General features: G+C 44.6%; 4 protein-coding genes across 7 annotated transcripts; 3 read left to right on the top strand and 1 right to left on the bottom strand.

Annotated features, from left to right (window-relative positions):
• The first annotated feature begins 1,793 nt into the window (after positions 1 to 1,793).
• LOC139534186 (suppressor APC domain-containing protein 1-like) lies at positions 1,794 to 5,634 on the top strand. Its single transcript, XM_071333068.1, has 4 exons — positions 1,794 to 2,125; positions 3,053 to 3,220; positions 5,000 to 5,158; positions 5,335 to 5,634. The coding sequence occupies exons 1-4, from the start codon at positions 2,024 to 2,026 to the stop codon at positions 5,428 to 5,430; spliced, it is 525 nt and encodes a 174-aa protein (XP_071189169.1). The 5' UTR covers positions 1,794 to 2,023; the 3' UTR covers positions 5,431 to 5,634.
• Positions 5,635 to 8,623: 2,989 nt separating this feature from the next.
• LOC139534185 (achaete-scute homolog 3-like) lies at positions 8,624 to 9,610 on the bottom strand. The gene is made up of 2 exons (XM_071333067.1): positions 9,474 to 9,610; positions 8,624 to 9,205 (listed from the first exon to the last, which is right to left on the bottom strand). Exons 1-2 carry the CDS (start codon positions 9,503 to 9,505, stop codon positions 8,659 to 8,661), a joined length of 579 nt encoding a protein of 192 aa, XP_071189168.1. The 5' UTR covers positions 9,506 to 9,610; the 3' UTR covers positions 8,624 to 8,658.
• Positions 9,611 to 9,990: 380 nt separating this feature from the next.
• On the top strand, positions 9,991 to 19,354 carry LOC139534183 (PR domain zinc finger protein 4-like). Its single transcript, XM_071333061.1, has 11 exons — positions 9,991 to 10,068; positions 10,782 to 10,838; positions 10,947 to 11,062; positions 11,170 to 11,358; positions 11,507 to 12,241; positions 12,469 to 12,618; positions 14,044 to 14,162; positions 14,309 to 14,394; positions 14,493 to 15,067; positions 17,893 to 18,061; positions 18,340 to 19,354. Exons 3-11 carry the CDS (start codon positions 10,948 to 10,950, stop codon positions 18,665 to 18,667), a joined length of 2,466 nt encoding a protein of 821 aa, XP_071189162.1. The 5' UTR covers positions 9,991 to 10,068; positions 10,782 to 10,838; position 10,947; the 3' UTR covers positions 18,668 to 19,354.
• A 100-nt stretch (positions 19,355 to 19,454) lies between these two features.
• LOC139534184 (transmembrane protein 209-like) lies at positions 19,455 to 25,049 on the top strand. Of its 4 annotated transcripts, none has more exons than XM_071333065.1 (15): positions 19,455 to 19,557; positions 20,415 to 20,562; positions 20,674 to 20,732; positions 20,885 to 21,016; positions 21,168 to 21,394; positions 21,636 to 21,828; positions 22,070 to 22,245; positions 22,354 to 22,425; positions 22,515 to 22,611; positions 22,698 to 22,823; positions 22,987 to 23,084; positions 23,217 to 23,331; positions 23,418 to 23,515; positions 23,642 to 23,715; positions 23,930 to 25,049. In XM_071333065.1, exons 2-15 carry the CDS (start codon positions 20,447 to 20,449, stop codon positions 23,982 to 23,984), a joined length of 1,638 nt encoding a protein of 545 aa, XP_071189166.1. In that variant the 5' UTR covers positions 19,455 to 19,557; positions 20,415 to 20,446; the 3' UTR covers positions 23,985 to 25,049. The 4 variants fall into 4 exon arrangements, with proteins under 4 accessions (XP_071189166.1, XP_071189164.1, XP_071189167.1 ...); XM_071333063.1 differs by having other exon boundaries at positions 23,415 to 23,515; positions 23,930 to 24,119; XM_071333066.1 differs by having other exon boundaries at positions 19,463 to 19,557; positions 20,418 to 20,562.
• The last annotated feature ends 845 nt before the right edge of the window (positions 25,050 to 25,894 follow it).

Raw genomic sequence — 25,894 nt, 5'->3', positions numbered from 1 at the left:
CTACACTGTTGGCGCTAGAAACCAAAGCTTTTCGCTGCACCTGCGATAACATCTGCAAATCTGTGTACGCTAAACTTTGATTTGATTTCTATGGCGCAGACCAGAGTTATGTTGTTTATCTTGCTGGAATCCTACAGCACATAGCGTGGCACAAAGTCAAGGGTTCTCTTTAGCCTGACATTTCAAAGATTTTAGAGCATGGCCCAATGACGTGTCAGCATATTCCTTGTTTTTTTTTTATCTAGACTGACTCTGGTTGATTTTAGTTTTAGGATTATGTTATGTGAGTTGGAGATTAAAGTCCTCCTGAGACAATTTGTTTTGTCCTGGGAAATCTTAGATTGGCATTGAACCAACATAACCAGACTGCACTGAGTTCTACTCTTTTACTGCCCCCAAGTGGTTGTAAAAGGGTACAACTTTGTTTAGAGAGTTAGAAAACGTCATACGTGAACTAGCTGCTACCAGCAGTGAACAGGCACTACCGTTACAACAAGTAGCTTTATCTCTATCTGCTGACTGCATTGCGAGCAAATGGAAGGGAGGGGCCCATTGACTCTATGTATGGTATAGGGACGAACCCAGGACATAATTTTTTTGTACCAAACCCTCTTGAAAATTGGGAACATATAGTTCTATTTGCTGTACATTCCTCGTCTGAATTAGCCTGTTTACACGTCCCCTTGCTGTAGTCATGGAGCTGTCAATCGCTCAACTCATCATTTAAACGACACTAAGAGGAGATTTAGATTGATGTGCTTTCACAGTAGGCTACATTGTCTTGACCCTTGTAAAAACAAAATGGGGCCCAACCGCTCTCTGTGCCATGGTCACATTTGGACCAAGGTTACATTTTGCCAGGGGTTATCTGCAGCAAAACGCCCATGGTAATCATAGATTTTCTTCTCTATGGGAGTGACAGCGTGTTGCGTGCCGTGTCAATTTGCTCTGTTCAGACAGTGTATTCTACATATTTAAACCAGGCTTACTGGGCTCTCAGAAACAAATTGACACATTAAAAACAACCTTTTGTTTTTAATGTAATGTATACTAGTGTAAACTCTTAGAAACAAAGTGCTATCTGTAACCTAAAAGGTTTCTTTGGCGGTCCACATAGGATAATCCTTATTGGTTCCAAATAGAACCGTTTTGGGTTCCATGTCGAACCCTTTCCACAGAGGGTACTACATGAAACCCAAAATGATTCTACCTGGAACCAAAAAAGGTTCTCCTATAGGGACGGCCAAAGAGTCCTTTTGTCACCCTTTTTTTCTAAGAGTGCAGAATCTTGTAAGCCTAAAGCTTTTCGTCAGTCTCGTTTGACAGCAGTCAATGACCTAAGCGGACTGTACGTACCTGTACACTCCTTTATGGTTCTTTGCATTGTGTGTTCTCTATGCTCAAGTGAAGTCACATTCCATAACATGTTAGAACAGAACAAACCCGAAACTGTTTGCCTAAAACCAGGGATAACTCCTCACGGCATGGCTACACCCATTCAGCCTGTACTCCTCTGTTTCGATAGGGGATGTTTTTGATGTAGTGTGTGGAGCAGGGGAAGAGTCTGCTATCTCCATGCCTGTGTCATCCCCCCCAGTCAAAAAATACCCCAAGCTCACTTTTCCAATTCCTGTTTTCTGTTTTCTGTCGCTGCCATCTTTTTTTTCATTGCCTTGTTCAGTCCCCTCTGGTGGCTCTGTCAATAAGCCAGTCATGACAATGACACGTGGAATTTTTCATTACCTTGCCCCAGGGCACTATATAGTTCACTACCCATGCCTCTTTCCACTCTTGTTCACACCCTCTCTCTCTCGGATTCTCTCTATTTGTCCCTGTCCTGTTCAGACGAAGCCTGCTGTGTTCCCTAGCTGTCTGTACTGCTGTTTAGCGAGGAGTAGAGCTGTGTAGGATTGAGCAGGACAACGTGTGACCACGTAGAACAGTCTAGGGCTGTGTGTAGGGCTGTATTAGGGCAGTGCAGGGCACAAGGGCTGTGTTGGGCTGGCAGAGGTAGGGCTCTCCCATGGCCTACCCTCAGTGCCCAGCCCCTGGGTCCTATACCATGGTCATCATCCCTCTCCGGAGCAGCCTCTACAGTCTTGATGCCCTACGCTTCTACCTATGGGTGAGACCTGTGTGTGTGTGTGTGTGTGTGTGTGTGTGTGTGTGTGTGTGTGTGTGTGTGTGTGTGTGTGTGTGTGTGTGTGTGTGTGTGTGTGTGTGTGTGTGTGTGTGTGTGTGTGTGTGTGTGTGTGTGTGTGTGTGTGTGTGTGTGTGCCTGCCTGCGTGCGTGCGTGCGTGTGTGTTGATACTTATCAGGGGCTTCAGTTTGACAGATTCATAGGTAAAATATGCTGCCGTGAGTGCACACCGTGTCTCTGTCTGACTGACTGACTTATTGTACCGTACAGTATGTTCTGCATATTACCTAAGTGAGCGTATCAAGACAGGAATGCCGGCGTGTGCATTTCACATGGTCTTATTTCACATAGGATTATGTAGAGAACTGTAGTTGCGATTATAGATAGTCGGTGTCTGTTCAACATGAAATGACAGAGGGAGTTACAATGAGGTAATCAATTCCAAACGTTGTAAACACAAGCTATTGTATTGAGTTTGTATTGAGTAACCCCAGCCATAGTACACCCCAGGTCCCATCTGGAGCTTCATTACACACATACGGCTACACTATTACATTTTGTCATTGCTTAAAATGACTCTATTCACTCCTTGTTTCATGAGGTAGTTCTAGTTTCATGGATACAGATCCATGTTTAGTCTTCGACATCAGAGCAGCGGGACTCCATTGCAACAGCCACCCCGATGACAAATTGCCACATGTTTAGTCCAGCTCCTCACAGCTTCCTGGCAAAAGCCTAAATATAGTATTCCAGTCACACAGTAGTAGGCTACTCATCTACACTATATTTCCATATCCAACACAACATACTTGTAGCTCTACCAACTTCATTTCCCAATACAAATCTCCTATATGGAAAATAAAGCTAATTGAATTTGAATGTTGCCTAAATCTCACTTCTTGTTGTCTCAGATTAAGAGGCTGAAGAACTTGGAGAGGGAGCAGGACGCTCTGTGGGCCGGGCTGCAGGTTCTGGAGCAAGCCCGACTATGGTACCGACATAGACTGGAGGACAACAGATCCAGGCAGGCTAACGTGGGCACCGGGGCTGGAGCTAGGGCAGAGGTGTGGGGAGGAGAGGTGAGTTACTACAGTGAGGTTCAGATTGTTTTACACAGATAGACAGAACTTCGCAAATTGTTCTCCATGTTGGCACCAAACAATAAAATGAGCAGTCTAACTAACATTTTTTACGGGAATTTTATGCCTTGGAAACTCAAGCTGAGCTTGCATATTCTGTATATACAGTTGAAGTCGGAAGTTTACATACACTTAAGTTGGAGTCATTAAAACTCGTTTTTCAACCACTCCACAAATTTCTTATTAACAAACCATAGTTTTGGCAAGTCGGTTAGGACATCTACTTCATGCATGACAAAAGTAATTTTTCCAACAATTGTTTACAGACATATTATTTAACTTATAATTCACTGTATCACATTTCCAGTGGGTCAGAAGTTTACATACACTAAGTTGACTGTGCCTTTAAACAACTTTCAGAAAATTTCAGAAAATGATGTCATGGCTTTAGAAGCTTCTGATAGGCTAATTTACATCATTTGAGTCAGGGGTACCTGTGGATGTATTTCAAGGCCTACCTTCAAACTCAGTGCCTCTTTGCTTGACATCATGGGAAAATCAAAAGAAATCAACCAAGACCTCAGAAAATAAATTGTAGACCTCCACAAGTCTGGTTCATCCTTGGGAGCAATTTCCAAATGCATGAAGGTACCACATTCATCTGTACAAACAATAGTATGCAAGTATAAACACCATGGGACCACGCAGCCGTCATACCGCTCAGGAAGGAGAGGCGTTCTGTCTCCTAGAGATGAACGTACTTTGGTGTGAAAAGTGCAAATCAATCCCAGAACAACAGCAAAGGACCTTGTGAAGATGCTGGAGGAAACAGGAACAAAAGTATCTATATCCACAGTAAAACGAGTCCTATATCGACATAACCTCAAAGGCCGCTCAGCAAGGAGAAATGTCCTCTGGTCTGATGAAACAAAAATAGAACTGTTTGGCCATAATGACCATCGTTATGTTTGGAGGAAAAAGGGGGATGCTTGCAAGGCGAAGAACACCATCTCAACTGTGAAGCACGGGGTCGCAGATTCATGTTGTGGGGGTGCTTTGCTGCATGAGGGACTGGTGCACTTTACAAAATAGATAGGAAAATGATGTGGATATATTAAAGCAACATCTCAAGACATCAGTCAGGAAGTTAAAGCTTGGTCGCAAATGGGTTTTCCAAATGGACAATGACCCCAAGCATACTTCCAAAGTTGTGGCAAAACGGCTTAATGACAACAAAGTCAAGGTATTGGAGTGGCCATCACAAAGCCCTGACCTCAATCCCATAGAAAATTTGTGGGCAGCCATGAAAAAAGCGTGTGTGAGCAAGGAGGCCTAGAAACCTGACTCAGTTACACCAGCTCTGTCATGAGGAATGGGTCAAAATTCCCCCAACTTATTGTGGGAAGCTTGTGGAAGGCAACCTGAAACGTTTAACCCAAGTTAAACAATTTAAAGGCAATGCTACCAAATACTAATTGAGTGTATGTAAACTTCTGACCCACTGGGAATGTGATGAAATAAATTACACCTGAAATAAATCATTCTCTCTACTATTATCCTGACATTACACATTCTTAAAATAAAGTGGTGTTCCTAACTGACCTAGGACAGGGAATTTTTACTATGATTAAATGTCAGGAATTGTGAAGCTGAGTTTAAATGTATTTGGCTAAGGTGTATGTAAACTTCCGACTTGAACCGTATGTCTTTACAAGCTAACAAGTGTCGTTAAACCGTACAGTTGATATTACACGTATCACTTCTCATCACTCTGTACAGGGGGTGTCATCGTGCCGCCTCAGGTCTCAGATCCAGAGGGTGAATGGATCTTTGGGTAGTCTGATGATTGAGCCCAACGTAACCGGCTGTCCATCCTCTCCGAAGAGGGTCGAGGTATCAGACAATGAGCTACGGTGGCAGAACACGGTACTGGTACAGGTGAGAGAGAACCCCTTTAGTATCTTTATCCGTGATCTCCAACCCTGGTCTTGGAGAGCTACCGGGTGTGCTGGCTTGTTTATTTCACAGCCTAGCACTAAAGCATCCTACTTCACTTCTTTTGATTGATGTGGATGGGTAGATTAGGTCATTTTTCCTATGTTTTATTTTGGCAGGAGGTGAGCGAGAAGAATTTTCAAATTTCCCTGTTGGAGCTGGAGAGAGACCGCCTTTTGCAAGAGCTGAGTGTGCATCTGGGTGCAGAAGTGTAGTGGGCATCCTGACTGAGTTATTTGAGTTTGTACACTGCTGTCAAGCCCATTTTCACTTTTATCAAACATGAACACACACGCGACTGCACACCGCTTCATAACTCTCCAACTAAAGTTATTCCAATCAATGTCCGGATTTCATTGTCTCTCACCACTGTAAATATGTTTGTAAAATAATAATTCAATATACTCTATGTACAAAGACTGAATGTGTAATTGTCTCATTTTCTTCAGTCCTGTTGTCTGAATAACCAGACTGACATGTAGGATCATCACCTCAGGCTCGGGTCCTCACCTTCCAAACATATATGCAAATGCAAAGTGGTCTTAGCCTAATCAAGTGTCTGTCTATTGGTCATGTACCGCCTATGAAACACAGAGCAACACCAAACATCCCCAGAAGGGGGCGGTAGACCCTCAGCTATGGTGAAAAGTCAAGTTGAATTCAGCATGCATATGTTGCAGTTCAAAATCTACAATCAGTACATAAGCAGAGACAAACTCTAATATTTAGATGATTGTCCAGTTATGATTTTTTTTTAAAGAGATTGAAAAGGCCATCTGTGTCTCCAAGTACACTGCAATCTGATACACCAACTCCTTGTGCAGTAGATTTGTCTATGGGCAGTAGCTAGTACCCAGCCAGCACCCTGTACCCTCTCTGTCAACGTTCATCATAGTTCACATTTCCGCCCCAAACCTGTGAGGTTTCTGTCGATACACGTTACCGCTCCTCCGCTGGTGGTCCCGCACTGATGTTACCTCAGCTGATAAGACTTATCTAGCCTCTCTATCACTGACACATGGCTGGCTCGCACACACACACACACACACACCTCGCGAGGATAAACACACTAAGGCAGCCATGCCCCGCACTCAATCTATTCGCACAAACACTGTCAGAGTAAATATCATTCCCCTATTTCATTTGGTATAGTGTGGCTGTATGCTGGCTTTTATGGGTCATCATGAACAGGAGCTTTGGGAATGTTGCTTTGGGAATACTAGTGCAGTCTACCACATGGCAGCAGCCTTATTTATCTGACGTTCTATTACTTCCTTATGTTTCCTTCCTGCTCCTGTTTTCATTGTTCTTGCCATCTTCTGGAGACGTGGACCAATAATCTTGTTGTGGGTGATCTTCATCAGATAGAGAGAATGGCGGTGTCATTGTCCCCCAGAGAGTGTTTATCCTGTACCTATACCGGCCCAGTGTCTCTGCTCACTTGTTTGGCCCAGAGAAGTGATGTTGCTGCCGTTTATCTGTGTTTGGAATTATACATATCCCACCAAGGACTTATAGTAATCCCAAACAGAGAGCGAGAGAGGCAGGGCACTGGGATGGACACGCCCAAGCACTGCACGTTTACCAAGGTACATATAACGTGCTATCGTTGGCCAAAGCTTTCAGATTGTGACGACTGCCTGAAGCTCAATTTTGAAAAGCAGCTATTGGACTGAGAGAGAGGAGGCTTGCTCAGTCAGCTAGGCCAAGGTACGTTGAATGCTACTGAACTGTCACACCAACACATCAAATACAGTATGTTGCACACACTGTATTTGTAAAGTGCACATTTCTTTGGCCAAACAATAATGATAAAATTGCATTCATAAATGCAACCACGTACAAACCCTTGGTAACAAGAAAAAATGAAAAAATCCATTACGGACCATGCTTCAAATAAGTAGCCCCTGTTCCCTCTCTACAGACCACCACTGAACCATCAAGACCAGGGTACCAGCACTCAGCTAATTATTGGTTCTAATTCACACTGCAGAGCCAAACAACCTTTTATTGAGGATGTCACGCTTCTATGACACCGACAATCTTTCTTCCTTGCCAGCATGGTTCATTGACTTTCAATTCTGCTGGTCTCCCACTCAACATATCCTGTACCCAACCTGTTGTGATTTTTTTTCTTCTTCTGTGGTTTTCCTAGAGTTGTATTGATTTGTATCTATGGTTTTCTTATGAAGGAGAATTAGGATATACGCGCACCCACTCCCCTGCAGGTCTGTAGTGGTGTGAAATGTAAACAGATACATAGTTTGATTGCTTCCTCTCGGGTGCTGCGGGTATTTAATGCATTCCACAGACTATTAGGATGGAGAACTTCCTGCACACCCTCAGATGGTTACTAGCTTTGAAGTACTCAGGAAGTCTAATAGACTTCACTGGGGGTCTAAATTAATCTATAACATCTCCAAGATGTAAAACAGTAGTGTTGTGTTTGCATCAACAAAGTCCTGTGTATTTTCTTTTCTTGGCTGCCTGGCAATATCAGATAATGGATGTGTTTGTTTATGACAACTGGATAATGGTGTCCATTTTATTAACAAAGGTATACTGAAAATACTGTACATCCTATTTTAATACTTGTTGTAATACGGTGTCCCAAAAGCGCACCATACAAAGAAAATAAGTCTCACTTTTCATCACTGCCAAAGATTATGCTAAAATGTAGTGTCAAAAGTTTCAATCATCCACACATAATAAAGTGTGATAGATGTTAACCTATTAGTCAGAGTGTATAGTGTTAACAGACATGAGACACACACTTCCGATGGATACATCACTCCAGGCTCTCCTGTCATCAAGGCATTGATGTTCAGGCCTTCTCTCCCCTGGACTGAGTTCAAATCCTGAAAGGATGGATGACTCAAATCCACTTGTTTTCAGTCCATCACATCAGTGTCAAATAGCTACGGATGAAATATTATTAATTCGCTCTCAAATCATTTTACTGGCACACTGAGTCACTGACACAACTGAAAATGTCAAAAGGAATATAGACCTACACAATTATATCTCTAGTGGCCTGTTTTCGAGTGTGATGAGATGACACTGTATATGAACAAGGCAGTGCAAACCACGTACTGTACCTATGCAAAATATATTTGGGTTAAGGTCATTCTAAGCCTCACACTGGTTTACAAAGGCAAACCAAAATACCCTAGCGCCTGGGGCTTCATGAGAGAAACATTGTGCAACTTTTAACCTGATTTCGCATCTGATAGCAGGCTTTACAGAGTCCACGGTGTCCATTGTCAAAATGCACCGTCTTGTTGCTTTTTGTCAAAATCAAGTGATCAAAATGTTCATTGAAATTAATGATAGAGAGTACACAGTTCATTCATACATAACTTTCATGTCATTTTGTTTTAACCAAACCTCAACAAGGGTAGCATAAAGTGATAGGAAATACAGTTTATTCGTTTTACACAGTTCTAGAAACTCAACTCTCCACTGTCGCTGTTCTTTGACTCGCCGTCGCTGTAGCATTCTGTCATCTTTGGCGCGGGCGCACGGCTGCGCATCTCTCCAGCTGACATTTCAACTATCCCACCACCACTGGACACGTTGACATCTAACAGACTCTGCAAGTGTTTTATGTAGTATATTGCCGCACGCAGTGTCTCCACTTTGCTGAGTCTTTTGTCCTCGAACTCTTGGGGAAGATGCTCCCGGAGCCGTGCGTAACCCTCGTTTACGCAACGCACCCGCTGCCGTTCCCTTTCGTTCCTTTTTCGAATGAACGCTGGTTCGAATGAATAGTCATATACACCGATGTGCCTGTGGAATGGGAAATATGAGAGACTCCCTGCGAATCTCTGACCGTACACAGGATCCAGGTAGGTTGTTGTGTCCAGGGGAAAGGGAAGTCCAAGCGTGTCCTTGTAATGCGCTATCTGGTGATTCATGGAGAGGCCGAGCGCTATGGGTTGGACATATGGGATGCGCTCAAATAATCCCTTCTTCTGTTCCGACATCTCTCTGCAAAGAAAAAAATTATTTAGGGTTGAATTATACTTATGATATAGGCTATTCATTATAACACAATACTCTTTGATTAGCCTATAATCATGCAAACTATGAAACTCATCCAACCCATGGTTTTAATGGAAATTATAGGCTATTTCTAACTGTCATGCATCTTAATTTTCCAAACACCCAAAAGCCTTCGAAATTACAGTGTAAAATCCATGGCACAGACTAGAACATTTCCATTAATTCCACAATTGAATTCATGACCTGAGCTTACCTTCTCACAGAGTCTTCATAATCATCTCTCATCGTGCGTTATCGCCTTTCCCCGTTTATGATTGTCTATTGAAGTATGCAGGTGAAATGGTAACCTGTTAGAAAGCAAGTTGTCACATCCCCATTCCCTCTGTCTGTGACAATCTCTAGTTTTTGTTGGTTATCACGCCAGGTGGGTGTGATCCTATACTGGGCGGGGAGAAAGAGATACGCAACCCTTTCTCTCAAAACAAAACTACAGTATGCTATGTATATGAGTAGACATGTATTACTGAACAAAATTGAATAATTGGGGATATACTTTTGACAGCAACATGATAGGGATAGTGGGGACAATGGGAGATAGAACTGTCAAACAAAAGCCATGTCTAATTTGCATATTGAATATGTCACTTCGTTTAAGTTACATTTACAAAGTTCTGGAACTGTGTAGCCTAAAAAAAACTTTTTTGTTACTGTCTGTGATAAAATAAAAAAAACAGAGAGGCTTTGGCAAATGACCTTAGATCAGATGTTCGTCCTGCAGTGCTGCTTCCTCCTTGCGCATGCTCAGTGTGTCACGCTGTCATGGACCCGAACAGAGAGGAAGCCTTTTGGTACGTTAGCTTTTGTTTTCTTAAAATGTTCACTTACTGTATGCTACATTTTTATCTATTGCATGAATATACAACATCACAGCATTGTCTTTGAATCGTCAACGTGAGCTATACGCTCAAATAGGGATCGTAACGTTTGTTAGATCAAATTGTTCGTTTTTTTTGATTCTCGTTAACTAGCTAACGTTACTGTTAGCTAGCAATTCTTAGCAAGCTAGATAAATAGCCAGCTAACTATATTAAATATTACCAATTATATTCATGTGGCTAAAAGGTGCAATATGCAGAAATCTTTTCTCCTTTTCCTAATAGTTCGCCTAATTCTAAGTTTGTGTCTAAACAAACAATGGACAGTGTAGATAATAATTTTTCATTAAACCAATCATTATTTTGTACTTTCAGCTGTTTGAAGCTGGTGTACAAAACGTTAAAAAAAAAACTTCTTAGACTTGCTTTCAACGAGAATGACAGATCTATACGTCAAATTTCTATGTGAGTTTGGTCAGGTCGCCCAAAAGTTAGCTTACATATTGCCTACTTTGTTGATAGGGTCTCAGGTCAGTGGCTCTGATTTTGACTTGTAACATGTTCTATAAAAGAGATCTCTTGCTGTTAGCTAGCTAACTCATGCATTGTGTCATATTTTGGAACATATTTTGGTGAATGGGACATGAAGCAAATTGATAATTGATCTCTGTCTCTATCCTCTCCAGCTGGCAGAATGCACACATTTCACACTATCTTGGATGAGCACACACTGCCGAAGTCAGGTATCCAAACACTGTGATAGACTTTCGACACACATTTCATGTTTTTTGTTGTTGTTGTCAGCCTCAAATGGGATATAACACCTTTGACTTTTGTTGATTCCTCTCCAGAATGAATGACATGAACCTCAGCCCTGTTGGGATGGACCAGTTAAGTGTGCCCTCTGTGAGTGCCAGTCATCTGGGTCTACCCACCTCCCCAACACACATCCCCATCACTACACCAGGTAAAACACATTCACTTATCTGGTGAAACTATATTTTCTTAATTTGTTTACATATTTATTGCAAATATAGTTGTTGATACAATGATCAATACATACATTTTCTTCAGGCATGTCTGTGGCTATACCCAGCCTGGGGCCCTCTCTTGGGTCTCTGCCCTCTGCTCTGTCGCTCATGCTGCCAATGGGTCCTCTTGGTGACAGAGGGGTCATGTGTGGCCTTCCAGAGAGGAACTACTCATTGCCTCCTCCCCCCTACCCACACCTGGAGAGTAGCTACTTCAGACACATACTGCCAGGTAGGGCTAAGCACTTCTCTTCACCACAGTATGTAATCTCCATTGTATCTCTCATGGATATCTTAAGGATGCATGATATTACACCATGACACGTTAGCTGATCTATTTGTATGTGGATTGGACATGATTTCTCTTTCTCTTTATCAAGGTATCCTGTCTTACCTGGCAGACCGGCCTCCCCCTCAGTACATTCACCCCAGCAGTCTTAACATGGACGGAACTCTCTCTGTGTCCAGCCAGAACCCCTCAGGGCTGGACCCTTACAGTGGCCCTGGAGGGCCTCTGGAACAAGGCCTGGTGTCCCTGGACTCCCGTCAGGTTGGTGGCCAGGGAGACCTCCACCAGGGTGGGGGCCACGAGGTGCAGCTGGACTCCACAGGGCTGAACATGGAGTCCCGGGTCAGCAGCCCCATGTCCCCAGACAGGATGGGAGAGGACCTGGCCAACATGGAGGGGGTGGTGGGGGCTGAGAACCAGCAGCAGCTGGGAGGGAGAGGGCAGAACCATGAGGGCCTGGGAAGAGTTGAGTCCTCTGGGGGTGTGATGCCCCTGCACGGGCCTGGCCTGGAGCTTCCTGTGGGGATGGAGCCAGAGCACCTAGGGGGCCGGGTGGGGAACTCAGGGGGAGGCGGTCTGGGGGAGTCTTTACACAGCTCAGGGGAGCTGAACTCTGGGGTGGTGAGTGTGGTTCTTACCCAGTCCCAGCTGGAGCCTGTGTCCCTCCATGGTCATTCGGGCATGGGCCTAGAGCCGGTGAACGTGTCCCCCATCACGGCAGAGGTGTCCCTGGGGCCAGAGAACAGCCTGTTGCTGGTCAACTCCACCCTGCAGCTGGAGGACTCCACCTCCAACAAGGAGAACATGGTCACTGCCTTCACCATCTGTGAGTAAGAGGGAAGGATGACGGACATTTTGCTTTTGTGTTTACTTGTGCTGAGTTATTGCTGGGCCCGGTGGCTCATTATGGTCTGTAAGGGAAATTTGAGCTTAGTAATGTATGAAGCTATACTAGCTTACTGTTGTTCTGTTCTCTTGATCCATTGGAAGTCTTTGAACTTCTGATCTGTATATCTTTGTCCTAACTTGTTGTTATATTGTGTTGGAGAACAGGGTGTACGCTGTGTGAGCGGTCGTATCCCTCCGACTGCCCAGAGCACGGCCCAGTCACCTTTATCCCTGACACGCCCATCCAGAGCAGAGCCCGTCTGTCTCTGCCTCGCCCGCTCTGCCTCCGCATCTCTGTAGCTGATGAGCCTTTAGGTATGGAAACCCCTGTGGAGATGCAAGCTTCAATTCATCGGGGCATGGACTCTTACAAGGTGTCAAGTGTTCCTCAGGAATGCTGGCCCATGTGGACTCCAATGCCTCCCATAGTTGTTTCAAGTTGGCTAGATGTCCTTTGGGTGGTGGACCATTCTTCATACACACCTTAAAACTGTTGAGTGTGAAAAACCCAGTAGCGTTGCAGTTATAGACACAAACTGGTGCACCTGGCACCTACTACCATACCCCATTCAAAGGCACAAATCTTTTATCTTGAACATTTACCCTCTGAATGGCACACATACACAATCCATGTCTCAAGGCTTAACAATCATTCTTTAACCTGTCTCCTCCCCTTCATCTACACTGGTTGAAGGGGATTTAACAAGCGGCATCAACAAGGGATCATAGCTTTCACCTGGTCAGTCTGTCATGGAAAGAGCAGGTGTTCAAAAAAAATTGTACACTCAGTGTGTATTGATCTGGGCATTTCCATGTAAAAGGAGCCATGAGCACCAACATGTGAAGTTCATAGGAGCATTTAAAATTGGGTGTCAAATGAAAGCCAAGAGTCCATATACATTTTTTATTTATTAAGGCATATATACATTTTTCAACCATGTTCATTCCTAAAATTGAATAAGCAAAAATTTTGATTTCTGGTTAAACAGGCTCTACCAGGAAAAAGTATTTAAAATGTATTATAAATAGATAAAAAGACAATAATATTGAAGACCCCTGTCAACTAATATCAAAACTTATATTTTGTTTTGGGGACATCTTCCTGCCTTCTGTAAGTTTAAACATTTTGTGCCTTGAAATGACGTTACCAAAAACGCACATCTTTTACGATATTATCTCATTTCTCTCCCTAATGAGGAGAGAAGATAATGAAAGTTCACAGAAGTAAGAAGTAAAGGTAGACCTGACAATTAGTTAGTGTTTTTACTGATATTTTATTGAGTGATTTTAAATTCAAAGTTACCAAATCGGTCATTTCCGCAATTGAATTGGCTACAATGGGAAATCACAGTAGTCACAAACCACAGTTGGGTTCACAAGATTGGACAGTACAGCATAGTATAGTACAATAGTGTCGAGTTCAGTACAGTGAACAGTAGAGCACACGAGTTGAGTACACTAATGTACTGAACTGTACTGTTCTGAACTATACTTTGCTGTACTGAACTATACATTACTGTACTCAACTGAACTCTGCTGTTCTGTACTCGACTCTGAGCTCTACTGTGCTGTACTGTACTGTACTCTACTGTGTTTGCCGTACATTTTAAGTGAAACATCTGAGTTTCAGCGCAATTACGTTACTGTGGAATTGCCCATCTATGAGATCTGCCCACTCAAAAACAACCGAAAGCTTGTTTGCCCCTCATCAAAATCTCTATATGTGTGTGTGTCTCTTAGGACTGTTTGCCCGGGACATCATACCTCCCAGGACCTGCTTTGGGCCCATGGTGGGTCAGCACTGTAGCAACGTAGACCTGCAAGACTGGTCAGACAAGGACACCCCTCAGATATGGAAGGTCAGTGGCGTATACTATACACATGTCCTCATTTAGATTTCAGATGACCTTATAATAGAATTGCATGTGAGTCAATGAAATGCTATGTCAATTATGTGGACGAAGGAAGGCACCATTCTGACCAGTAGATGGTGGTGTTGTTTCAGATGTTCCACAACAACGTGCTGGAATTCTGTATTGTGACCACAGATGAGAATGAATGCAACTGGATGATGTTTGTCCGCAAGGCAAGGTAATTATCACTTAGTGAAGCCACCTCATGCATTTTGCTCAATGTTATCTTTGATCCAAAATGGCTTCCATTCAGATCTGTGGTGTCTCTGTGAGCAGGACCAGAGAGGAGCAGAACCTGGTGGCCTACCCCGACAATGGGAAGCTATTCTTCTGCACGTCCACTGAGATCCTCCCAGACCAGGAGCTGCTCTTCTACTACACCAGGGACTACTGCAGGCAGATGGGGGTCCCTCAGGTCCCAGAGGGCCAGATGTGCCAGTGCGGCAAAGAGTGCCAGTCCTTCGCCGAGCTCAAGTCCCACCTGAGCAGCCACAACAACCACGACCACCCCCATTCCCACAGCCCCAGCCAGGACCACCATCAGGACCACCACCAGGAGGGAAAGCTGCCCAGCGGTACCTCCAGCTCCTCCTCATCCCCCTGGGCCTGCCACTCCCACAACAGCAGCCACTCTAATAACACAAATAACTCTGGCTCCGACACACACTCACACAGACACTCGCTTGAGAGGAAGTACAAGTGCAGTATGTGCTCGCGGGCGTTCACCACGTCCACTAAGCTCAACGTGCACTTCATGGGACACGTGGGGATGAAGCCGCACAAGTGTGAATACTGCAGCAAGGCCTTCAGTGATCCGAGCAACCTAAGGATGCACCTCAAGATACACACAGGTAGGGGATGGGTGGCGTGGCCTGCAGGTAGGGGATGGGTGGCGTGTCCTGCAGGTAGGGGATGGGTGGAGTGTCCTGCAGGTAGGGGATGGGTGGAGTGTCCTGCAGGTAGGGGATGGGTGGCGTGACCTGCAGCTGGGGGATGGGTGGCGTGTCCTGCAGGTAGGGGATGGGTGGAGTGTCCTGCAGGTAGGGGATGGGTGGAGTGTCCTGCAGGTAGGGGATGGGTGGCGTGGCCTGCAGGTAGGGGTTGGGTGGCGTGACCTGCAGGTAAGGGATGGGTGGCGTGACCTGCAGCTAGGGGATGGGTGGCGTGGCCTGCAGGTAGGGGTTGGGTGGTGTGGCCTGCAGGTAGGGGATGGGTGGCGTGGCCTGCAGCTAGGGGATGGGTGGCGTGACCTGCAGCTAGGGGATGGGTGGCGTGGCCTGCAGGTAGGGGATGGGTGGCGTGGCCTGCAGCTAGGGGATGGGTGGCGTGGCCTGCAGCTAGGGGATGGGTGGCGTGACCTGCAGCTGGGGGTTGGGTGGCGTGGCCTGCAGGTAGGGGATGGGTGGCGTGGCCTGCAGGTAGGGGATGGGTGGCGTGACCTGCAGGTAGGGGATGGGTGGCGTGGCCTGCAGGTAGGGGATGGGTGGCGTGGCCTGCAGGTAGGGGATGGGTGGCGTGACCTGCAGCTAGGGGATGGGTGGCGTGACCTGCAGCTAGGGGATGGGTGGCGTGGCCTGCAGGTAGGGGATGGGTGGCGTGGCCTGCAGGTAGGGGGTGGGTGGCGTGACCTGCAGCTAGGGGATGGGTGGCGTGGCCTGCAGGTAGGGGATGGGTGGCGTGGCCTGCAGGTAGGGGATGGGTGGAGTGTCCTGCAGGTAGGGGATGGGTGGCGTGGCCTGCAGGTAGGGGATGGGTGGCGTGGCCTGCAGGTAGGGGATGGGTGGCGTGGCTTGCAGCTAGGGGATGGGTGGCGTGACCTGCAGCTAGGGGATGGGTGGCGTGACCTGCAGCTAGGGGATGGGTGGCGTGGCCTGCAGCTAGGGGATGGGTGGCGTGGCCTGCAGGTAGGGGATGGGTGGCGTGGCCTGCAGGTAGGGGATGGGTGGCGTGACCTGCAGCTAGGGGATGGGTGGCGTGGCCTGCAGGTACGGGATGGGTGGCGTGGCCTGCAGGTAGGGGATGGGTGGCGTGGCCTGCAGGTAGGGGATGGGTGGCGTGGCCTGCAGGTAGGGGATGGGTGGCGTGGCTTGCAGCTAGGGGATGGGTGGCGTGGCCTACACTCACACGTACTGTATACACATTGCCATGGGACCTTTCAACATAGCAGCTTAGCATTATCTGTGTCAGTCTCAGGGGTGTTTTTAGATTAGTCAAGATATTATTAGTTACTTTAAAAGACATGAGGGTTCTACTGTATACAGTACCAGTCAAAAGTTTTCTTTATTTTACATTGTAGAATAATAGTGAAGACATCAAAACTATGAAATAAAACATATGGAATAATGTAGTAACCAAAGAAGATTTCAACAAATCTAAATATATTTTCTATTTAAAGTAGCCACCCTTTGCCTTGATGACAGCTTTGCACACTCTTGGCATTCTCTCAATCAGCTTCACCTGGAATGCTTTTCCAACAGTCTTGAAGGGGTTCCCACATGCTGAGCACTTGTTGGCTGCTTTTCCTTCACTCTGCGGGCCAAGTCATCCCAAACCATCTCAATTGGGTTGAGGCCGGGTGATTGTGGAGGCCAGGTCATCTGATGCAGCACTCCATCACTCTCCATCTTGGTCAAATAGCCCTTACACAGCCTGGAGGTGTGTTGGGTCATTGTTCTGTTAAAAAACAAATGATAGTCCCACTAAGAGCAAACCAGATGGAATGTCGTATCGCTGCAGAATGCTGGTTAAGTGTGCCTTGAATTCTAAATAAATCAGTGTCACCAGCAAAGCACCCCCACACCATCACACCCCCTCCTCCATGCTTCACGGTGGGAACCACACATGCGGAGGTCATCCGTTCACCTACTCTGCGTCTCACAAAGACACGGTGGTTTGAACCAAAAATCTCAAATTTGGACTCGTCAGACCAAAGGACAGATTTTGACCAGTCTAATGTCCATTGCTCGTGTTTCTTGGCCCAAGCAAGTCTCTTCTTATTGGTGTCCTTTTAGTAGTGGTTTCTTTGCAGCAATTTGACCATGAAGGCCTGATTTACGCAGTCTCCTCTGAACAGTTGATGTTGAGATGTGTCTGTTACTTGAACTCTGTGAAGCATTTATTTGGGCTGCAATTTCATTCATGTCTTAAACATTCATGTCTTAAAGTAATGATGGTCTATTGTTTCTCTTTGCTTATTTGAGCTGTTCCTGCCATTATATGGACTTGGTCTTTTACCAAATAGTGCTATCTTCTGTATACCACCCCTACCTTGTCACAACACAACTGATTGGCTCAAACGCATTATTAACTTTTAACAAGGCACACCTGTTAATTGAAGTGCATTCCAGGTGACTACCTCATGAAGCTGGTTGAGAAAATGCCAAGAGTGTGCAAAGCTGTCATCAAGGCAAAGGGTGGCTACTTCGAAGAATCTCAAATCTAAAATATATTTTGATTTGTTTAACACTTTTTTGGTTACTACATGATTCCGTATGTGTTATTTTAATAGTTTTGATGTCTTCACTATTATTTTACAATGTAGAAAATTGTAAGAGAAAAAAAACTGGAATGAGTAGGTGTGTCCAAACTTTTGACTGGTACTGTGTAAGGGGATTATTTGGTCTACATATGCTTCTCGTTTAGGTTTTACTCACTCGAACTTCATGTGCTCCCACAGGTCAGAAGAACTACAGGTGTAATGTGTGTGAGAAGTCGTTCACTCAGAAGGCCCACATGGCGTCTCATATGGTGATTCACACGGGGGCCAAGAACTTCAAGTGTGACCTGTGTGACAGGATGTTCATCAGGAAGCAGGACCTCAAGCAGCACATGTTCACACATACACAGTAAGTCAACTAAACCAAGCTATTGACATGAGTAGTATGGAAAAAGTCTCTGCTCTAGTCAATAGCCTGTAACTAGGGCCCAAAGTTTCTGCTCAGGTCACATGGCCAGGGAAAACTGCTGGACACCAGATGTAAGACATATCGGTAAACATGTTTTATAAAGTGTCTGGATCTCCATCAGTCTATTTTCCTCTGTTCTTATCGCCATTTCCCCTCCCCCTTCTATCCCTCTGCACTCTTTTCTCCACCCCTCTCCCATCATCATTCCCAATGCACAGAGAGCGTCAGATCCACTGCCCCAAGTGTGACAAACATTTCTTGAGGACCAACCACCTGAAGAAGCACATGAACTCCCACGAGGGCCGCCGGGACTACGTCTGTGAGAAGTGTGAGAAGGGCTTCCTCACCAAGTACCACCTCACCAGACACCTCAAGATCTGCAAAGGCCCCAAGACTGACCGAGGGGCCCAGGAGGAGGATGAGGAGGAAGATGATGATGATGATGATGATGAAGAGGAAGTAGAGAGACTGGTTGATCCAGATAGCAGAGAGGACTGTGGCTTAGAGGGATACGATTCTGAGAAACCGTTGTCGCCACACAATTGACTGTGACTTCATTGTACCATTACTAGATATGTTTATTTATATTTACTTAGTTTTAACTGTTAGTTTGTTTTGCCAATATCTCACTTGTTGTTGCTTTTATTTTCAAATATCAGTTTAACATTGGGAAAAATCAAACAAGGATAATCCAGATTGTGATTTAGAGGTACTGTATATGCATAGACTTCATGTTTTATTTCTTCAGGTACATTTTCCTTGCCAGACAACGATGATATGCTGCTCTATCATCGCTCCATACATTAGTTTGAAACTGCCATCCTATAAGTCGTTTGTGCCGATGTCAAAATGATGTGATTCATGTAAGGCCGGCTTTGGCCCAACCCATCGGTTTCTGGGACCAATCAGAATGTGTTTGGGTTCTCAAAGAGTCGGGGAGGAAAGCAAATCCAGACTCAACATGGAGAAGTGATGTTAGTGGGCTTGATGTTTGGCCGGAGCGATGTGGCTGAGTAGCCAGTCAATAATTTTCCTAGAAAAAGTGATTAAGTTTTAACTCAAAAGACATGGCCTTTTAACACACAATAATATATTTTTTTACGTGGTCATCTTTATGGAATAGATGCTGAGTTTGAGTCTGTCTCTGGATGCTGGTTGAATGTTGAAGAGGTACACCTTGTCTGCCACAATTTTATTTTTGTATGTATGTGCAAATATATGAATAATGTTAAACGTCTGAATTCCTTATTGATTGTGATAATGTAACAAAATATTACATTCCACATCTCATCTGCGATAAGGTATTACCCAATTCACAACACAGCAGCACGTTTTGAAAAAGGGGCGGGTGTACGAAACGGAAGTAGTTAGACTGCTCTTGGACATTACATTTCCGGTTGAAATACAAAGTTTGCAGCGCCGTTGGAACTAACGGGGTATGTATGAAATATACTTACATTTAGCTGTATTTACTATATTACATTACACGTATTGGTGGTATGACTAACTAAGTAAAAACAAGTTAAACGAGTTGGTAAAACAAAAATCATACATTGCCAGCGATTTAGTGTTTATATTAGCTAACTAACTGTTGACGTTAGCATACTATGCTAGCCAGCCAACTGATTGCCAGAACATACTGACCCTATTATTACGCTTGTTTACACTGAGCTGCACTGGGGTCGGAAAGCAATCATGGTTACATTAAGACACAGTGAAGCTGCGTAGGATATGGGTCGGATAACGTACCTCGATGCAGGGATGGGATATGCCAGTGACCCTGTACTCTAAATTTGACCATTATTACATTATTATTATTATTACACTGATACATTGTGAAGATTGAAACACTGATAGTTTTCCTGGAAAACTGCCTTTTTCGGCCTCATGCCAGCTAGTGGTAGCGATCGATTGCAGCCATTTTGGAGTTGTAGTGTCAGGCAATCAGCTCTTTTTGTTGTTCAACATGATGTGCTTTTCCATAATGGCTGCAGTGGCTACTGCTTGCTAGCATGAGGATGAAAATGGTAGTTTTCTGGGAAAGCAAGCAGTATTTCAATCTTCTCGATGGAGCAGTGTGGACGAAGGTAAAATTTGGTGTACTGTGGCATATCCCATTCCTGCATTGAGGTACATTTTCAGACTCATATCTTGCACCGGCGCCATGGTGTGTTAATGAAACTAACCATTATTGCGTTCCGACCCCAGTGCCGCTCAGTGTAAGAACGTTTTTAAAGGCAGGGTCGGAATCTTCTGAGTGTCAGACACTGTTAACCATTCTGTCTGAATTTAGCAGCCTACGTGACTCCGACGAAACAGGAGGGCATGTCTACTCTCATCGACAGGACGATGAGGATGAGGAGGGAGGAGCAGGCGCGCCAGGTGGTCCTCGCCTGGGCAGTCCTCAATGTGTCGCTAGCTGGCATGATCTACACAGAGATGTAGGTTGTGTTTCCTTGTCAACGACTGACTCGCATGATTAGTAGTCTGTTGCTAACTAGAAGCAAGTGGTGCTAATGCCTTTCTCAGTAATATGTACATTGTCCTCTCAGGTCAGGGAAACTGCTGAGCCTGTACTTCAACATCTCTTACTGGCCTATCTGGTACATAGGTGAGTGCTCTTGTTGCTGTGTAGTTAATGGAGAGAAATTAAACATGGTTTTGGGAGGGGGTGGCCAGGTGTGGCACTGATGCACACTGGTTACAGATGAGCCATAACCTGTCAAATTCATCTTATCTCTCCTTCCTTTTCCTTTCCCACAGAGCTGGCCTTCGCCTCAGTCTTCAGCCTCAACGCCCTGTTTGACTTCTGGAAGTACTTCAAGTACACCATGGCCCCCTCTACCATCGCTGTTACCCCTGAACAGCACCGCCTTCTTGGCCTCAGAAACTCAGGTGAGTCATTGGCTGCAAAGTGGTTAAGACGATGGTGTTGTACATGTTTGTTTTATCTATGAAACCCAAATGTAGTCTATCCCTCTTGTACATTTGTCTTTTTAAACTGCCCAAATGAGTTAATACTATGTTGGTGTTCATCTCTATTCAGGTATCCAAGCGTCACCCCTGCTGAAGCAAGAGAAGCAGGAGGCTCAAGCCCCGGCTCAGTCGTCGCCCCTCCAGGGTCAGAGTGTGCTCAGCTTCAGTCCCTCCAGACCTGCCAGCACCAGCCCCAAGTTCTCCCCCAGCTGTGTTCCTGGATACAGCCCCCTTTTGAGCAGCCCGTCCACCCCGGGCAGCGGGGGACACTTCTCACCGTCTCTGGCCTTTGGAAAGGTCTGTCAGACGCACAATGCTCTCTATCTAGCTATCAATCTGATGCATTTGTGTTGGGTGTTTGTCAATGAAAATGGTACACTAGAGGTGTTACTGTAACCATAGGCAGTATCTAGCTACCATTAAGTTTCCTATGTTGTGGCTATCACTTTTTTGTTTTCCTTGTCATGTCTGAAATCTACTGGCATGAAGTCTGGGAGATCAAGCTTTCCCATTTGTAACATCTTTCTGTTGATTGCAGTTGAACTACAGCCCCCCCCCATCCTACCCCAGCAGCATTGGCCCAGTGGATGGCACCAGCCTGAGGGCACGCTACCGCACCTCTCCCTCCATGTTCAACTCCCCCGGGGGCAAGGAGGACTACATGGAGTCCCTGAAGACCCTGGACAGGTTCCTCCGCACCGAGGAGGAGAAGAGCCACCGCAGTCAGTTAGGTATGAGTGTGACAGTGTAGCTTAGGCCTGGCCTTATTACCATTTTCACAATGAGTTACTACTAGTGAAACTGGTCTGGATAAAAAAACAGACCATGGCTCACTTGATAAAGAGATGTCAATCCCACTGTGACTTTCTTGGTTAAATAAAGGATAATAATGAACTACAACTGAGCTTTTGTGTCTCAACTGTGAAGAGCATTATTGTAATATCCTGTATGCATCCTTTGACTGTTTCTCAGGGAGCCCAGAGTCGGTGTCGCCCTCCCACAGCCCCACGTTCTGGAACTATAGCCGCTCGGTGGGGGATTACGCCCAGAGCCTGAGGAAGTTCCAGTACCAGCCGGCCTGCCGCTCCCAGGCCCCCTCAGCCAGCAAGGACGAGACTGACCTGGGCTCCAAACAGGCTGCCGAGGAGGTCAGCAGGATCAATCAATAAAATAACTATTCTTTATTATACCAGAGGGAAATTGGTTTTCCTAGCAGGAATACACATTCTCCTGTAACTGTTCTTTTTGATCTGCAGGTTTGGGCCAGAATCACAACAAGTCGTCTCGTGGTGGACAGCATAGACGGCTGGACGGCCAAGCTCAGAAATGTAAGGAGATATAACACTGAAGCTCCGGTAAAATCTGTTATTTTGTCTGAGAAAGTGGTTGATAAGTGTGTAGTTTCTCCTTCTTTCAGTGGATAAATGACACCATTCTAGTGCCACTGGTGAAGGAGATGGACTCAGTGAATGGCCAGCTAAGGAGAATGGGTTGCTCTGAGCTCCAGATTGGAGGTATTTATTTTGCAATGAGGCAAAATGGAAAATTTAGTTTACGCCAACCCAGTTATACTTACCATGTCTGTCGCCCTATTCAACAGAAGCCAGTATAGCCAGCCTAAAACAGGCTGCTGTTTTGAAGGCCTCGGTCATCCCTACCATGACTTCTATTGTGCAGTACCTTGACATCACACCTAATCAAGAGTATCTAGTGGAGAGGATCAAAGGTAGGCCTATGCGAGGTTATGTTTTGTATCCTTGCTTATTCACTGTGCTATAATCCTGTCATATACTATAGGTGTCCACAACTGATGGACCAAGGTCATAAGACTTGATGAAAGCAGAGATTGACATATCATTATTGACAATGTGTTTATTTCCCCTCGTCAGAGTTGGCGCATAGTGGCTGCATGAGTTCTTTCCGCTGGAACAGGGGCGGGGATCTCAAAGCCAGGAAGTGGGACACAGACCTCCCTTCAGACTGTGCTGTGAGTCTCATCTGTCACCTCTCTAGTCTCGACCAAAAAAAGTATAGTCTGACCTACTCCTGTCACTATGACGATAGTGAGAGATCAACATGGTTAAATCTCAAACACATGTTGTGTTTTCTTGTCCATTAGATCCTCACGCATGTGCTGTGCACATACCTGGACTCCCGACTCCCGCCTCACCCCAAGTACCCCGACGGAAAGACCTTCACCTCGCAGCACTTCACCCAGACGCCAGACAAACCTGGTAAGGCCGAGCAGCACAACACACACAGAATGGACATCGTTCTTCTTCTATTCTTCACTGATACCCCGCTCTTGTTTCTTAAGTAGACGTGACGAATGAAAACCTCTTCTGCATTCACCAAAGTAGCACCAATCCCCCGCACTACCAACTTATCTACCAGGGCCATGTCTACAGCCTGCCCAAGGTAAGAGCCAATCTCTGCCTCTTTTGACCGTATGGCCTTTTTGGTCATGCCTTTAGTGAGTGAGATGTATCTGTCAAAAACCACATGTGCTCCATTCATTTGAGTCCCCTCTGATTGTGCTCCCAGGGAAGGAACAACCTGTTCCACACTGTTCTCATGTTCCTCTTCGTCATCAAAACCAAGGAGTCTGGGATGCTGGGGTGAGTACTCCCAACTATTCCACTGTATTTAAACTTCCCAGTCCAATGTGCCATCATTGACTCATGATGGGCACTGTAATAAGCTCTTTGTGATAATGTGCTGCTGTGCCACTTTAGTAAAGTGAACTTGTCAAGACCACATTGACAATCAATCTCTATGTAAAACATGAGTGTTTTAATTGCACATAAGTTGTACTCGTCTGTCTTTTTACAGGAGAGTAAATCTGGGCCTATCAGGCGTGAACATCCTGTGGATATTTGGGGACTGATGCATGCAATCTATCTCTATTCTTGAGCATTTCACAGCAGAGTGTCACAGAGGACTTTAGAGGTCAGATACTTCCTCAAAATTTTGTCAAAGGTTTGTTTGTGAAACAATAAATTGTAGCTTCTGATAACAAGAATATTCTGTAGATGTTAGTTACCATAACTGTCTTCAGATCCAGGTTCATAAGGAAGCACTTATGAGAGTAACATTTTGTTGTACATTTGTTCAGTCATTTTCCTTAGAAACGGCAGACCACATTTTCTCAGTTCTATTTCATTTGAAAATAGCTATTGTCATTTGTGACATTTTTAAATCAAATTATTACAAGGACCATGACATTTAGTTTGATTTTATGGTGCATAAAAAACAACAGTACTGTATTTTAACTCGAGGCATCCACAACTGACTCAATTTTCTAAATATTCTGTGAATGTATCAGGATAGTGTCCTTGTAAATAATATACCACAGGTTTGTCTGGTGGATTGCATTGTGTTGAACCCTCCTGGCTTGAATGTATGTTAGTGTTTTCCTTTTTGTATGAATTGTTTGTGAGAGCTTGAATATTGCAGCTAGAATGCTTGAGTTCTTCCTTTTTGTTGAGTGACAGGGTTTGGAGCGGTAGAAAGTTACCTGCATAAGAATGCATGGCTTGTTTACTAGGGCTGCAGTTACTTGCATTGGCATACATATTATGTCTTCTAATTAGACGTTTGTTCCACAGTTCAAATGCTTGATAAGTACAAAGCCATGCACATGGTATTCCTTTTAGAATATCATAATTATGGAAGGTTCCAAGTAAATTGCTGTTATTTTTATTACCAAAGTCTTTGCTTGGCATATTCTGATGTATACTGGTCAAAGAGGTGCCTTTTATGATGGGTTGTGTGAATGTCATTAATTTTGATAAAAAATAAAAGCTAATTCAAAGCTGGTAAAGGGCTGCATGGACTTGTGGGCTAATGGGGTGACTCCAATGCACTCCAAACCCCCCCATTCAATAATTTTGAATTATTTGTAGTGATATGGTTTTCAATTGAGACATGGAAATAAACATAATTGATTGAATTCATCCGTCTATGGTTGAAAGCATATTGATGTTTCCATATATTTTTACTAGAGTTCCTCTTTAGTCCGTACTCTGTAAATCACTTCATTGTTATCAATGCATAGACTTAGGCGCGAGAGCTCTACATTACATTACCAGAACCCACCCCATGGTGGCAGTATTTATTTGCTCCCAGAACCCATTTTCTTTAGATTGACCTAATGAAATATCAAATGTTTTGTCACGTGCGCCGAATACAACAGGTGTAGACATTACCGTGAAATGCTTACTTACAAGCCCTTAACCAACAATGCAGTTGTAAGAAAATGGAGTCAAGAAAATATTTACTAAATAAGCTGAAATAAAATAAAAAAAGCAATATAGAGATATAGAGATGTGCATTGAAAGAGGGGGTTGTCAAATGAAATGAAAGGATGTAAGCAACCATGTCCAAATGAAATATTGTTTTTCAGATGGCATTGTGCCATGTGATGCAGAATGGAAAGGCTTCAATTGACATACATTTGTATTGCATTCATATCAGAATACAGTATCATTGTAAATACAGTTTAAAAAATAAAGGTTAAATTAAGGTTAAATAAGAATCGGTGTTTTTGTCACTGGTGCGTTTACTTTGTATTCTTGCTTAGAGGACTACATGCGAGATATTTTCTAATTCCTTTACATTTTTTTAAAGGTTTTTTTCCCAGATAAACTCAATGTAGTTTGGATACAAGACTTGAATCAAATATGAAGTGTCATCCCTCACATGAGCAACTGGCTATATATAAAGTTCTGTAGTACTGCACTGTATAGTCCTCGTTAAATTCAAACGTAATCTACCATAATGCATTTGAAACGGTAA

Source organism: Salvelinus alpinus, chromosome 11, assembly GCF_045679555.1.
Source record: "Salvelinus alpinus chromosome 11, SLU_Salpinus.1, whole genome shotgun sequence".
Classification (NCBI taxonomy): domain Eukaryota; kingdom Metazoa; phylum Chordata; class Actinopteri; order Salmoniformes; family Salmonidae; genus Salvelinus; species Salvelinus alpinus.
This window is presented reverse-complemented; position numbering and strand designations above follow the sequence as displayed.

Coding starts and splice junctions, on each gene's coding strand:
- LOC139534186 (XM_071333068.1), top strand. CDS start 2,024: ATGGCCTACCCTCAGTGCCCAGCCCCTGGGTCCTATACCATGGTCATC. Junction 2,126..3,052: donor CCCTACGCTTCTACCTATGG/GTGAGACCTGTG, acceptor TTGTTGTCTCAG/ATTAAGAGGCTGAAGAACTT. Junction 3,221..4,999: donor CAGAGGTGTGGGGAGGAGAG/GTGAGTTACTAC, acceptor CACTCTGTACAG/GGGGTGTCATCGTGCCGCCT.
- LOC139534185 (XM_071333067.1), bottom strand. CDS start 9,505: ATGAGAGATGATTATGAAGACTCTGTGAGAAG. Junction 9,206..9,473: donor TATGAAGACTCTGTGAGAAG/GTAAGCTCAGGT, acceptor TTTTCTTTGCAG/AGAGATGTCGGAACAGAAGA.
- LOC139534183 (XM_071333061.1), top strand. CDS start 10,948: ATGAATGACATGAACCTCAGCCCTGTTGGGATGGACCAGTTAAGTGTG. Junction 11,063..11,169: donor CATCCCCATCACTACACCAG/GTAAAACACATT, acceptor CATTTTCTTCAG/GCATGTCTGTGGCTATACCC. Junction 18,062..18,339: donor CACATGTTCACACATACACA/GTAAGTCAACTA, acceptor CCCAATGCACAG/AGAGCGTCAGATCCACTGCC.
- LOC139534184 (XM_071333063.1), top strand. CDS start 20,447: ATGTCTACTCTCATCGACAGGACGATGAGGATGAGGAGGGAGGAGCAG. Junction 22,426..22,514: donor GGACGGCCAAGCTCAGAAAT/GTAAGGAGATAT, acceptor TCCTTCTTTCAG/TGGATAAATGACACCATTCT. Junction 23,516..23,641: donor ATGTCTACAGCCTGCCCAAG/GTAAGAGCCAAT, acceptor TTGTGCTCCCAG/GGAAGGAACAACCTGTTCCA.